This window comes from Drosophila nasuta, chromosome 2R (genome assembly GCF_023558535.2).
Source record: "Drosophila nasuta strain 15112-1781.00 chromosome 2R, ASM2355853v1, whole genome shotgun sequence".
Classification (NCBI taxonomy): domain Eukaryota; kingdom Metazoa; phylum Arthropoda; class Insecta; order Diptera; family Drosophilidae; genus Drosophila; species Drosophila nasuta.
Genome location: NC_083456.1, coordinates 25,375,416 through 25,390,790, shown reverse-complemented (window position 1 = coordinate 25,390,790; position 15,375 = coordinate 25,375,416). Strand labels below are relative to the sequence as shown.

Genomic DNA, 15,375 nt, shown 5'->3' with positions numbered 1-15,375 from the left:
GATCGAACGTACGTACGTATTTGTATGTATATAAAGTTGATTGATAAACCCCTAACGAAATTTCCATTACAATTGCTATTTAAATATACACTATATATAGATATATTTTGATTTCTCGTTTGTTCTTTTGTTATAGGTACACGAATTTCAATATTAGTTACAAATATTTGCTCTTGTCAGTATGTGTATGTATTTATATGTCTGTATGTGTGTGTGCATTTCTATTAGTAACAAATTTGTGCGGCCTTTTTTTGGGAGGGGGCTAGAAGGTAAAAGGAGTCACAGTTATCGAAATGCTGGGCTCGGTTTGGACTTTTGGCTATGTGGATATGTTTGTTGTGTCGCGTCGGTCCATCATGTCGTATACTTAACATACCTAATACCACATGACTTTTGGCTTAATATGCGTATACAATATATATATTAAATGTATTAAACAATTGTTAAATGTATAGTCTGCTGATGTTTTTCTCCTCTGCTATGCAAACGTCAGTGAGTTATAAATAATTTTGAAGCGAAATATGTGCAATCGCCGCTGTTGCCGTTTGCCCCGAGGATGCGCTGTCTGCTATAAATGTGTAACGCGATAACACTTCGATGGGCCACAATCGTTATTGGCCACGACGGGGACGGGATTGCAGCTTGTGCCGCTGCCGCCGGTTAGCTAGAACTATAAGTCCGTAATTGGTCCGCCGGCGACGCTGAGTTTGTTAGTTGTCGCTGTCGCTGTTGCTGCTGAAGTTGTTGTGGTTGTTGTATTTGGATTCCAATTTGTTTGGCTGCTGGCCACCTGGGCGCTTAGGTCTTTAACCAATTTTTCGAGACTAAATCGTGTAAGAAAACACGCGCGTCGCAGACACAGAGTTACACAGAGAAAGAGAAGAGCAAAGAGAATGCAAAAAAAAAAAGAATAATATACTGGTAAGTGAGAGAAGAGTTACGATAATGTTTGTTGTTTAGTTCTTGAGTTAGTCACATTATGCAGATATGCCGATGATCGGAAATATGGGTTAATTGGTGTTGCATGCAGAGCGAAATGAAATGTGCGGTGCTGTGTGTGTGTTCCCGTTTAGGATATATCACATTGGACATCGTATATACACATAGGTATGTAACATAGATATAGAGATAGAGAACCATATAGAGCATAGACTACACCCACGCTATGATACGCTGATTGGCCTCCTTACGTGCGCTGGTCGCTTCGCTAAGTTCTCGCTTCAGTTGTGCATGCTCCTTTTTTCGCGGCAACAGCGGCGGCGGCTGCGCTGTTGCTGCTGCAATCGCCACCTGCTGCTGCTCCGTGATTAGCGCAAACTTGGGCGGGCTTTGTAGCTGCTGCTGCGGCTGTTGTGGCATTTGCTTTGTGGTGCCATTGGTGCGGGATTCATTGCTGGAGCTGGACAAGCGTTTAAGCGTGCCGGTCAACTGCTCGTTATCGTCATCCTCCAGCTCCACTTCATCGTCCTCGTCCAGCGATTGCGTTGCCTGCGCCGGTGCCTGATGCACAGTGCCATAGTGTAGATTCAAGGATTGAGAGCGTCGTGCGGCGCCATTGGGAAACGGCAGCGGTGCCTTGCGTGCGCTACGTGCGCGATCATTCTCGTAGATGATGTCATGCTGCGACAACTGCCGCTGGTTGTACAAGCTGGCCAAAGCCTGACGCAGATATTTGTTCTCCGCCTCGAGATGATTGAGACGCTTGTTCGTGTCCTTGCGCTCCAGGCGCAGCTGCATCACATGTGACTACAAAATGAGAAGGTGTTAGAAGCAGAAGACGAAGATAACTCTATCTACGACTCACCTTCAGCTCATCGATATCACGTAGAGTGCGCACATTGCCCTCATTCATTGACCACTGACGCTCCTCCACCATTGATTTGACACTGCGAAATAGGTGAATATATCTTAGTTGAAACGAAACATGTGATAGTTGACTTCACTTACCGATTGAGCATGGCATCTTCACGCACGCGCGCCGCTTCCTTCACCTCACGCACCACATCCGTCATCATGCCGGGCGTGTAGGCACCTGCAAACAGCAAAAGGCCAAAGATCATTGATTAATTACACAGAGAGAGCGCGCGATGAAGATAGTTTGAAAGAGAGAAAAAGTTTAAGATATATCGATAGTTGTGTGTACCTGAATGAAAGGTGGGCGCTGGACTGTGTGTGCCACCGAATCCGCCGCCGCCAAATACCAAGGGTTGACTTTGTGTGCTTAATCCGCTCAAGCTATCTCTACGGTGACGCATGCCCCCGCCTCCAGCCCACAGCTGGCCATTGGGAGCGTGCTTCAAAGCTTCAATATCGACTATGTGTGTGTTGTGTTGTGTAGTGTAGTGTGGTGTGGTGTGGTGTACAAAAGTGTGCAAAGTGTGTGTGTGAGTCAAGAATAGGAAGAGGCGGAAAAAAGGTATAAAATGAAAATACGCCACAAACAAATACAAATACAAGTCAACAAATTACAAAATTACACAATAATACAAAAGTACTTTAAACAATAATAATCAATCAATCGCAGTGAGAGTATACAAAGATAGTTACAACAATAGGCAATAGACAGAGGGGAAGAGCATACAGTGATGCTGTGTTGACTTTACTATTTACTGTATATACAAAAAAGTAAACCCTTTATAGGATCACAAATTGTTGCTCTGTTGCTCCTGCTACACGCACCTTTTGTCTCGTGCAGATTGCGACAAATCTTCGAATTCGTTTCGTGCAATATGTTTATCTGCTCCATCAGCGCGGCAAAGAACTTGTTCTGATGATCCAGATCCCCATTTCCATTTGTGGTGCCATTGCCCGAGGCGTTGCCATTGCGACACTCTGGTGTATTTTGGCCACTCAGCTTCGAGTCATTATCCGAGGGATTCAGCAGACAGGGATCACTAAACCGAAAGCTGTAAAGCACGAATGAATTAGTAAGTTTCTATGAATAACATAAAACAAAAACTTACCCTCGACTAATGTTGGGATTACTGCCGCTGCCATCGAGCACATCCGTGGAGTTTTGATCTTGATCGGAGCCAGCGCCAAAGCCTCCCATCATATTGACCAGCGGCGGCAAACTGGCGAAATCCTGACCCCCATCCGCATGCATGGCCGGCATTCCAAAGCTCATGCCATAGCCATTGGTTTGGGCCGGAAACAGCATCGGGTAGCGATAGCTAAGCGGCGGCTGCGTGTGCTGTGCAACAATAACAATAATCATAATAATAACATTAACCGGTCAGCAAGCTAAAGTCTAGTGGGACCGACGGCGAGATACCCGCAAAAGTATTTTAAGCTGCACCTGATTTCTAACTATGTTTTCTGAACGGGAAAATGCTGCTTGCAACTATCAACTATCTCTGATGATTATAGAATAATCTTACAGAAGTAAAGGATTCATTTTTTTAATAATTTCAAACTATACTCTACAATCGTTTGCCTTAATATGGCATTAAATTCTAAAAGAGACTTAGTCTGCTTGCAACACTCTGAGGTATTATTGAGAAGGTTAAATGGAAAATAATAAAATTAAATTAATTATTGATAATTAATTATTAATTATTGATATTAATCTGCACATTATTTCTATTGTATAATATTTATACTGAAACTTTATACTTTTTTTACCTGTTCATTAAGAAGTCAGTAGAAACCTTGCAAAATAAAGCGATTAATATTTTGATTTCAAATTGTACTTGCTTAAAAACAAAATTATAACTTAAGGCGATTACAACTCTCAAAAGAATTATGCATAAATAAAAAAAATTTTAGCTCATTTCAATCCTTAATGAATATCTTTTACGTTTAAAGTCATAGTCATGTTCATAGTGAAATTTTCACAATTAATGAAGAAAAAATGAACTTATTATCACTTTACAATATTAATAGCTATTATTGTAAAGTGATAATAAGTTCATTTTTTGTTCTCTCTCTCTCATTTTATGTCCCAATTCTAAAACAAATGTGTTGTATATCTAACACAGCATCTGCCTATTCTAAAACAAACTAAAGCTGTTTACAAAACACAGAGCTATAATGTGTTGGATATATCTGACTACTAGCTGTTTATACAGTCGGACAGATGACAGATGTAGAGACAAAACATGTCACTATTATCTCTAAGAATAATAGATTCACTTAACGCAGCCTCTTCGTGATTTTGTTGTTTGTCACAAAGTGCAACTACCCTTGTAATTTGTATGGAGTGCGGGTATAATAATAGTGTACGCATTTGCTGCTTTAATGGCAATCACTCACGCGTTGTATGCCCAGGCTAAAGGGCGGTGCCGCGCCCATATTATACGGCTGCGATTGCGAACGCATGAGAAATTGTTGTTGTTGCTGCTGCCGTTGTTGTTGCTGCTGGTGTTGTTGTTGTTGCTGCTGCTGTTGTTGCTGCTGTTGTTGTTGCTGCTGCTGTTGTACTGCTGCTGCCTGCGCTACGAACAGCGATTTGTTGGCAGTCGTTGTTGGATTAAAGTCGAGAAACTCTGACGATGACGAGAGCTGTGCATTCGTTGCATCCCTCAGGCAATTCTCCAGCCATGCATCTAAATGATCCTTGGAATACTGTTCTCGTGTGCTTCCATTTGTACTGCTGCTGCTCTTTTGCTTGTTCAATGGCAACGTTGCGGTTGCTGCTGCTGTTGCTGCTCTAGTTCCAGCAATTGTTGCCGCTGTCGCTGTTGTTGCACTGCGTGATTTTAGCTTCTTGCGCTTGGCGGCGGCTTCCGCAGCTGGAAATGACAAAAAAGCGACATTCAATTTAATTAAATTGGCGCTCTCAAAACAATGCTTACCACTGTGTGTTTTTTTTTTTAATTAGTGACTAACAACAAAATTGTGCTTTTGAGTATTGTGTGTGTGTCTGTTTTGGGTTGATCTCTCATTGACAAACTGCAATCGCGCGTTGCGAAAATACAAATGAGTCAGACTGTTGGCCAGGCTTAAAGCAACTCACAGCTCAGCTCAGCTCAGTTTGCTCGCCAGTTATTTCGCAGCCCACAAAAAAAATGTCGCGAACCGCATTCTCAAAACAAGTTTCTCAGCATTGACTCCTATATTATTGTTGTTATTGTCAAGTAAATATTTGAATATTTTGTTGGTAATACGACTCTAAACGGTTTCTCTCTCTCTCTCTTGGCACTCTCTTTGAAGCTGTTATAGTTTCAAACCGGTAATTATATGTGGGCGAAATCGAGCGAGAGAGAGGAAAGGGAGAGATTCCCATTCAATATTCAATTGAGTCGCGCTTGTTGGAGTCATATGTCCCGCACATTCCACAGTCATGACTATTCCAAGTATTACCCTAGGGGTTTCTTATGCCACTCAACTCCCCAGTTTAAATTTAGCTCATGTGGTTGCCTGTTCTTGTTGTTCTTGTTGTTGTTTGCTGTGATCAGAACAGGGGCGTCAACACTTCTTTTGGCGGCTCAGGGTGGGTGCTATAAATAGCATGTGAGCGAGTTATTAAAGCGGATGTCGAACGACGGACTCAAAAAAAACATAAAACAGAACAAGGAGCAGCCTTGAATGCCTGTTTTTGCTTCTGGCTAGCTGCTTGGCCACAAGCACATCACAAATTTGCAGTACTATTGTGTTTAGTGGTGGTTGTCTGTCCAGCTGAGCTAATTCATATGTATGCGCTTGCCTTAACTATAAACACGAAGTACATTCGACTGCTCAAGACCCTTTTTGCTACATTTATTAACCAAATTTTATTTTATATAGAATATAGTAATACTTTCTAAAGAACATATTCAGTCTTAGCTATCAGGAAAATACGCCTACACTAACTTTAAACCCGTCACACATTCGACTGCACAAGACCCTTTTTGGTATATTTATGAACCAAAATTTACTTTTACTTTCTCATAGAAATTCTTTCTAAAGAACATATTCGGTTTTAGCTGTCATTTTATTATAAAAAACTAAATAAAATACACCCACACTAAATTTAAATGCGTCGACTTTCGACTGCACAATACCCTTTAGGCTGCAGTTTAATACACTACAATTTTGAAGTAAAGAAAATGTTTTTTTCACAGTATAGATCATGTTCTGTCCTTAGCTTATATTTATTTATGAAAAGTACAGTGAAATGCGATTCTACTAACTTTGAACATGGTGTACATTCGACTGCACAAAACCCTTTATGCTGCTACGCTATAAATTTTAATTAAAGAATATGTTTTTATAAGAGTGATTATTTGTACAGACAACATTCTTTTTTTAGCTTAATTTCATTTATGACTGCTTTAGGCCCTGTATGCTGCAATTAAATTAAATAACTTTTAAGTAACAAATATTCCATTTCACTGAAAGAAAATACTTTCATCAAATATTTCTACTTTATTAATACTGTGAATAAACCTTTTCTAAGTATTTATAAGAATAAATTTCTTTAAGAATTGCTGCCAAGAATGCGCACGTAACGAAAATATCAAATGAACGTGATCAGCATATAAAGTGTACATCAAACTTGGTGTTCTACGCTTTTGTTGCTGTATGAGAACAGTAACTTTGCATAGATGGAAAATGCTGAATCAAATTCATTGTTGAAGATAATGAAGAATACATCAAAAATATGCATATTTAATTGGGCGTAAACACTAAACAGTTTAGCTCAACGTGGATAATTATGGAGATTAGGGAGAAAATACGAAAAAGAAGTCGAACCAAATTTTTAATTTGCTAATGTTAATTTTTTAATTAAAATCGATCTATTAAAGATGGCAACTTTCTAAAAGAAATATAAAAAAACTGCAATATGAAATCAATGTAAAGTAAAAGAGCAAATATAGATTAGGGAAAGAAAATTCTTTCTTCATTACTTCATTAAATATTTATAGAAGAACTATTTGCTTCCCCATCTTATCTGCAGATATATTAGAGCGTCTGTGAGTCTTTTAAACACCTGCTCGCCATTTGCTATCGCATGTACAGTGCCATTTTGTGACTTCCGTGCATTATCTGCGCCTATAATCATGGGCTAATGGTTACACCATCATCAAGTATCAAGTACCCCGCGAGCGACCTCCAATCGGATTTAATTAGCATCCATTTAGCTCATTGTTCCAAATTCGAATTTCGAATCGCATTCACATCGCTTACCCAATTTCAATGTCAGATCGCGTGTATAGATTTCATAACAGTCCATCCGAAATTAAATCAATCACTGACCGTGAACTCAGTGCCCACCTGGCTCTTTGGCTTGCACCTCTCTTAGCCTTCCCCATATGGTGCCCCTAATCACATCAATTAAAGTTGGGGAACATTTTTGTTTTTTTGTTGAATGCATCGATACAACTTCGGAGCTATCATTTGCATTCGAATGTTGCACAATTAAATTGGCAAATCAAATGTTTGGGAAAAGCAAACACAACAAACAGATTTTTATCTGGCTGGGGAAATTGAAAAAGGAAATGAAACAGCAACAAACAGAAAGAGTTAATGAAGAGCAGACAAATATGCTAATTTCACTAATGAAACTAACGAGAAATGGGAAAACTGACAATAGCCTTTTTATATAAGCAGCAGAAGATTCCCTCCTACTGAGATACGCGTGTGAAGCGAAAACTGTTTTGTCTGGCAACAATAAAAAAACCAGAGTCAAGATTGTTTTTCATTTAAATAAATTAGATGATCCATAAATACAAGAGAGACAAAAAAAAAGAGTTGAGAGTCTGCAGAGTTGTATTTTAAATCAGTTCAAGGCTAAGTTTGAGACAAGCTAACAAAAGCTTGACTGTATTTTCATTTAAAAATATCTGAAAGGTACACTTTAATCTTATCACAGTGTTAGTCACGTAAAAAAACATATTTTTAAAGATATTTAAATCGATTTCCTTTTTGCACTCGGATGTTATTTGAACTAATTTAAGTTGAAATAGGTAAGAAAGCTACAATCGAGTGTGCTTGATGTCAGACGTTCTCAATAGAAACAAAACAATTCGGTATTATCAATTTAATATACCAAATTAATATATCGATAAAGTACTGAAGAATACCGAAATATATATTTAGTATATTGGTATAATATGTGCTGTCAAAAAAATTTCAGCTCTAACTCTTATAGTCTCTGAGATCTATGTATTCATACGGACAGACAGACAGACGGACAGACAGACATGGCTTTATCGTTTCGGCTGTTGACGCTGATCTAGAATATATGTGTACACTTTGTAGGGTCATATATTTCCTGTTGGCTCAAAGTTAAGACACCCATCTACCCTATTATCTTTGCCATTTTTCCATCCTCGACAATTACAAATAATCTGAGGCTTAAATTGCAGCAATTTATATCACTTTAAAGCTATTACTCTCGATGCGAATGATCTATATAATTGGGAGTCTTAATTAATGATTTATTGTGACAAATGTTACGCGTCTACAGAAACGCTTCTCTATCTTTACAAATAGCTCAACTCGACTCCAATTTATATATATGTATATTCTCCCAAATATATTTGGCGTTTCATTGACAAATAGCTTCAGGCTTAAGCAGTTGCTTGGCGTGTTGCGTGTGGCCAACGATCCACCTAAAAGATACTAACTACTTTGTTAGTTGCTCAGCTAAACGATGTATTAATCTAGCGTTTTTCATTCGTTTTCGTTTTTTTCTTTTTTTGGGTTGAAACATATCGCGTGTGTGCTTGCCACAAAATGAATGCAAGTAGTTCGAGTTGGAAGTCATTCAGTTAGTCAGTCCACTTGCTTGCTTACCTCTTTGTGTGCCTGCCACGCCCATGGCGCCCACATTCTTTGGCATTGCGTTGACCGTCGTGCTGGAGTTCGTTGTGCTTGTTGCTGTGACGGCTGTTGCAGTTGCAGTTGCAACTGCATTTGCCACATGCTGATGGTCGTTGCCATTCGTATTAATCTCTTGCGTCTGCGTTGTGGTTGTCATTTCTATATATGCAAAAATGGTAAAAAAGAATGAGTGAGTCGAAAGAAATTCGTTTTATTTTCTTATTGTTTAGTTTACAAAAAGGTTCCCCTTCTTCTCTCTGTCTCTCTCTGTGCACAAAGACAGCAGCAACTCGTCTGCATTTCAAGGCTTTGGCTTTGGCTTTGTGTCTACTCAACCCGTTGGCATTCGACCGTGAAAAACTTGCTAAACACAGTAGAACAGCTAAAGAATGCCAAGAAGTTTATCGAAGCGAGTCGACTTTTCAATACTCTATCAGCAGAAAATAATACTAAGTTCAATATGAACTTTAAATGTAGCTAAACAATATGAAGACATGAATTGAAAGTTTTCTTTAAACAAGTTGGAAATTAAGGAGATTTTTGTATTATAAATTTGGCACAAAAAGTAAATAATTTTGAACCTACACTTTATTAAGTGTATTAATGATCTGGTATACTTCAGCATGATAAGCTTATAATATATTGTAGTACATCCAACTTTTTTGATAACATCAATTTATAGTTATCAAACATTAAATTCTAAATACAACAGTTTGAACAGATGAACAGATATTAGCAAAAATGTAGTATTCAATTTAATTGTGCAAAATGAATATTTCGTAAAAGTCCCATTACTAAAATAATGAATTAATCTCCTTCATTTCAAATTATGGAGACCCCGAACAAATTTTCGAACTTAAATTAAAAAATCTACACATTTTCAGCTGTCTTCAGAGAAAGTTCCATTACTAAATTTAATAATATGATTTTAATGAATTAATTTCCCTCATTTCATCTTCATAATAAATTCAATTCAATAAAATTATGAAGACCCTAACAAAATGTTAAATTAAAAAATTAAATAATCTACAAATATCTCAACAGTCTTTCCGAGAAAGTTCCATAATTAAATTAAATAATATGAAATAAATAAATTAATTTCCTTTCAATTTATAAAGAACCTACAAAATTTTAAAACTGAGTTAAATAATCTACAAATATATCAAAAGTTTTTAAGCATCGAGCTTTAAGAACTTTAGGGTTTTTACAACAAGATGCAGCTCTCAATTATAGAAGAAATAGAAGAGAGTTTGCTATCTATAATAAGTCTACTTTTTACCCCTCATGAACACTAAACTCCTCTACTCAAAAAGTAAATGATTGAAATGCATTCACACCCACTACTCTCTGCATTGTTAGGGTATAACGGGTCTGGTAACTGAGTAGATACGCTGTGTTTACGCTGAGCGAGAACTCAGAGTTGGGGATTAGAATGCGCATATCTCTGTGACTGAGACGGATCGGAACGGAACGCCACGAAAGACAGTCGCCAAGAAGAAAACGCCAATGCCGGAAAACACCTGTCTGTGTTTTTTTCTTTCTTTCTTTTTCTGACTTTTGCAACAAAGTGAACCGAGCTGAATGCAGGTGACGTTGCTCGTGTTGTTTTGGCTGTTTGATTGTTTGCGTAGCCGTGGTGCTGCACAAACATTTTATTGATGAAAAGTAAACAATCATTCATGCTTCACCCGTGTGTTGTGTGTAAACATATCGCGGTCTCTAGTACGTGTATCTAGGAGACAGCCAAGCGATAAACAATTTGAAATAGTTGAGGGAGGAGTAGGGGCAATTGCATTGTGTAGATAGAGGGCAAGTGAAATGCACTTGAGCATAAGTTGTCTTCTAACGATAATGAAGTGCCCACTTCAATGCAATCCACATTCTCATGCGCACATTAGAGAACTCTAGTTGAAGACCGCTTTATGCGGTAGATCAAGATAATAATTATATAGAGCGATGAGGTTTTACTTCCCAAATTTAATTTCCGATGAAAGAGAAAGCAAAGTTATGTGTTTAGATATTAAATTTACATTTCTTTTTTAACTAAAGATATGAAAATAGTATACATCTATATTGTTTTAATATTAATAATAATAGAATTTTAGATGAAAAACAACTTTTGCTGAAAGCAAAGTGATTTAATCAGTAATTAAATTGAAATTTTGTTATGCTTAAGATAACTTTAATTTATATAAATTGAAAGATTGGTTTAGATATTAATATATTTCCTGAATAAGGATCAAACAGAACTTTTATTGAAACCAAAGTTGTGTCTTCGAAAATTTAATTTAAATTTATTTTTACTAAGAAAATCGAAATATTAAATAGCTATATTATTTTAATATTTTTAAATTTAAAGCATAGTTTAAGAATTATAATATACTTCTTTAATGGACAACTTTTGTTGAAAGCAATGTTTTTTCAGTCAGTAATTAAATTGTTTTAGATATCAATATAGGATCATAGAAAATAAAGTTGTTTATTCAGAAATGTGAAATTTAATTGTGAGAAATAATTTTGTATAAAACATTTCGTTGCTTTAAAATGTACAATTTTGATATATTTTCCAAATCTGTTTTGGGATGAAAGAGAACTTTTCTTGAAAACGAAGTTATTCAGAAATTTGAATTGAAATTTCGTTTTGTTAAAGTTCAGTTATCATTTTTTTACTCGAAACTATCAATAAATTATTTTTTAATATACATACATCTGAAGATGTTTTTATTAAGATTTCGAATTGAAAATTGCCACTGTTGATATTAAATTAAATGATGTTGTATTAAAGACGCCTTCATCGACTTTTCAAATTGAATCCCCTTTTTGCATTAGCAGTCAAAAGCTAGAGTCCTCACATCAGTACAGTTGTTAGCTGTCAGACAGCTAGACAGACAGTCAGGTGGACGGACGGACAGACAGATAGGCAGTCAGGTGAGTACATATGAGTGGACTGCATCATTAGCTTAATGGTTTAACTGCAACATTTGTTGTTGTAGTTTTTTCACTGAATGCTGAGTGTTGAATGTTGGTTGTGTTGCTTGGCTGTTGTTTGTGGGGGCCTTAAAGTATGAGAAAGTTGAAGGTAAGAAACATTTGCATGCCATTAAGAGTGGCAAAGAAGAAAACTTGAATGCTTGGCTTGTTTTAATGTAGCTTCCTCATTTATGACAACATAATTGCCAAGCAGCCGCCGTTAGTTGTAATGTACAAATTTACATACATATATGTGGTATATACTTTCATATATTGTATTCCCAAGTGGTGTTCGGTTCTGTTACAGAATTAACAGAGCGATGCTACGGTTTAACGCTTCGCTAACAGCAATTATGAGGCAACAAAATGCAAGTTACAATTGTAAGCACATTCATAAAAAAAAACCTGTGAACAAGTACATATATAAATATGTCTATGTATGCAATATGTGAATGTATCTTTCTAAACAACAATTGGAAATGCCAAAAACTTGTTTTTGTTTTTTTCTTTGTACATACATCAAAGTGCCAAACTAGGCGCAACGAAAGTCAAGCGACGCTTGCCACAGCTCGTTACACAGCCAAAGATAAAGACACAGATAGTGCAGATATAGACAGACAGATAGCGAGACATACAAATACAGATACAGCTAGAGATGCCTTTTGTGTGTGGGATCCAATGCCAAAAAAAAATCCGTTCATGGAGAAAACAAATTAAAAACTAGCAAAAGCAGACAAAGAGAGCAAGAGAGAGAGAGAGAGAGAGATGTGGTTGTGGGATCGGCACGTTTGCCCATTAAGTACATGTATCTATAAGATACACATTGCCCATTCACACACACACACACACATACACATACTATATAATGTATCTGTATCTGCTAACGAGCGAAAAAGCTGACTTTGCTGTGAATAATGCTATGATTGTGGTTGCTGTTGCTATTTTTTTTGTTTCGTATAAACAGGCCGGCAAAAGGCCTTGCCACTTCACAGTCAAGTTGAAAGTGAATTAAGTTTTTGCTTTTCTTTGACGCCAAAAAGGCAGGCGAAAGGCAAAACAACACAGCACAACACAACACGCAGACAACAACAACAACAATGGGAGCAACGGCAACGGCAACATAACAACCTAACAACGTTTGGCAACCAACGATTAATTAAATTAGCGATAGTGCGCAAAAAATGTTTAATATCATGCATTGATAAAAATACATTTTTCTGTAAACAACAATTCCCAGATATTTTATTGCACCTAGCACCAAGTAGTACTTCTATCACAATTTCCAGATACTTGCACTGCCATGATATACACATATGTATTTATCATTATATATTGCAGCTGTAAACAATACACTAATTAACAATTCATTACGTCGCACTAATTGAATAGCAGTCAAGTGGACAGTCAGTCAACCTTAATCTGCCGTAACCTTTGCCTACTTTATGCTTTGATTAACAGTTCACTGTTAAGCTCTACAGCGCTGCCTACAGCTGCTAAGCCAGAGAGAAAAGTAATCGATAATTAACGCAAGATCTGTGTACGTTGAATGTGCATGCGATAATTATCGCTAGATCTGAGTAGTGATGTATGTTATCGCTGTTTCTCAGTTCTGTGAAGTTATTAACAGGGTATTTCGCTGTCGACTACAGTTATGCTCACACAAACAGTCGAATCTAATCTTGGTTAGCGGTGCACTTAAGTTGGCTAATAAATTAGGGTACTACGCCTGACAGACTTGACGCAGTTTTTGTTTCTTTGAGCTCTTGTGACTCCTCTCCCAAATTAACACCAATGACAGCAGCGAGCTTTGAAGCTTGAAGTTTTTGTTGACGTTTTTTTAGTGAGGTGGCCCTGATTGCCTTTTGGCGAAGTGAGCCGGCAACAAAACATTCATTACTGGCAAATATTTTGGCATCTCTTTGGGCTTTGGCTTTCTTTTTCTATTTTTTGCTCAAGTTCTAGGCTATTGACACGATGCCAAGAAAAAACAAACAAAAAGAGAACTGATGACTATCTCTCTGGGAAAAAGAAATCGCTATACGAACTTCGGGAATTGCAAAATGTTTGTCTGTGATAATATTGGGGCATCAAAACAATAATAAAACAAAATACCGGTTTTTTCTAATAGTCAAATCTCTCTTGCACCGAATGTGAGTGTGTGTGTGATTGACCTTTCCCATAACAAACCCAACAGCAGCAACAACAAGCTGAGTTTTTAATGACACCAATAAAAACAAAGCAAAGTGAAAAAGGCGACAGCGACGTTGCTGCTGCTTCCCCAACTACCAAATCACCGGACGCGATCAATGACTAAATACATAGAAGATAAACAGACACATACACGTTCGCTCACAGGGGGAGAGACAAAGACAACAACTACGAGGAAGAAGCAGAAGACAAAGTCATTTGGTTTGTTGACCCAAGCATAGAGCAAGCAGTCAATAAATTGAAGAAAATGAATGAAAGGAGAAAGACACTCACGATGATAGTCGCTCACACACACAAGCACAGATGCGCAGCAACGAGACACAGATGTAAAATCGTAAAAGCAGCGATGACCAAGCAAAAGCAACCAAGGAGCAGTTACTCACACGCATACAGGCGCAGAAGCAGCGGTCACATGGGCACAGTTTTGCTCAGTGAGCGAGAGACAGACAGACAAACTATCGAGTGTTTGTGCCCCCTTCGCTTGCTCCATCACAACGACAAACGGCAAACGAACAAGCACAAAATGAAAAGCGAAATGCGTTCAGATGACGTCGTCGCTGGCGTAGGCGTCGCTGCTCGCAGTTGCTGTCAGCTGAAGCAGCTGCTGCTGTTGCTGTTGCTGTTGCGTTGTTGTTGCGCCTGCATGAGTTTGGAATTGGAAATGCTTTTGTTTTTATGCTGGCACTTGGGTTTTTTTGTTGTGCTCATACCAAACAAATTCCTCAAGGTTTAAGCACACACACACTTATTGTAGGTGTATAAATAAAATATTGCTAATTATTGAAACTGTGCTTTACCTACTCTTCGTTTGCAATTGGAGCAGCAATTATTGAAGTGCAATGTTGTTGCTGTAGTTGTACTTAAACTTGTCCCGCTTCAAGTGTTTTATAAGTATTGTTCACTGGGCTGTTAATGCTAATTTTTTATTAGGAACACATCTGTTGGCAGCCTTTTTTTTTGCTTAGCCATTTCAAATTTGCACAGACAATTTACACACACACACAGACACACGCACACATTGCTGTTGTTGTAGACGCTACGCGCACAGCGGCAACTTAAAAATTCTCGACGTCGATATCGCACGCGCGTTTAGTAGTTATTGAATTTTTTTGGTTTTGTTTCGTTGGCTCTTTTTTTTTCAATGAACTATGTCCGATTTTGCAGTAGTAGTTTTATTTGCAATTAGTTTTAACAACAACACAGGCGCAAAACACCCGCAATGCGACGACGTTCGAAAGATCTGCGCAGCAACAAAATAAAACGCGTCCGCTCTCGACAAGTGTTGCTCGACAACAACATTGAAACGGCGAGATGTGAAACAGCAGCAACTCAACGAAACAGTGGAATGCGACCAAGCGCAACTTGACGAATTCGTTGCGGCGTTAGGTCGAAAACAGTGTTGAAGAGCGCGAGATGATTTGGCGCGCATTGTCTTGAATTTAAAAATGT

The 15,375-nt window shown here is 37.8% G+C and overlaps 1 protein-coding gene across 6 annotated transcripts; it reads right to left on the bottom strand.

Moving 5' to 3' along the window:
* Positions 1-72: 72 nt before the first annotated feature.
* Positions 73-15,247, bottom strand: LOC132784419 (myb-like protein Q). 6 transcript variants are annotated; one of them, XM_060790032.1, is made up of 10 exons: positions 14,724-15,244; positions 8,722-8,907; positions 4,255-4,733; positions 2,964-3,193; positions 2,680-2,906; positions 2,144-2,314; positions 1,948-2,032; positions 1,805-1,886; positions 1,163-1,746; positions 73-824 (listed from the first exon to the last, which is right to left on the bottom strand). In XM_060790032.1, exons 2-10 carry the CDS (start codon positions 8,903-8,905, stop codon positions 671-673), a joined length of 2,196 nt encoding a protein of 731 aa, XP_060646015.1. In that variant the 5' UTR covers positions 8,906-8,907; positions 14,724-15,244; the 3' UTR covers positions 73-670. The 6 variants fall into 6 exon arrangements, with proteins under 6 accessions (XP_060646015.1, XP_060646016.1, XP_060646018.1 ...); XM_060790033.1 differs by having other exon boundaries at positions 14,728-15,244; XM_060790034.1 differs by having other exon boundaries at positions 659-824; positions 1,191-1,746.
* Between the last annotated feature and the right edge of the window lie 128 nt (positions 15,248-15,375).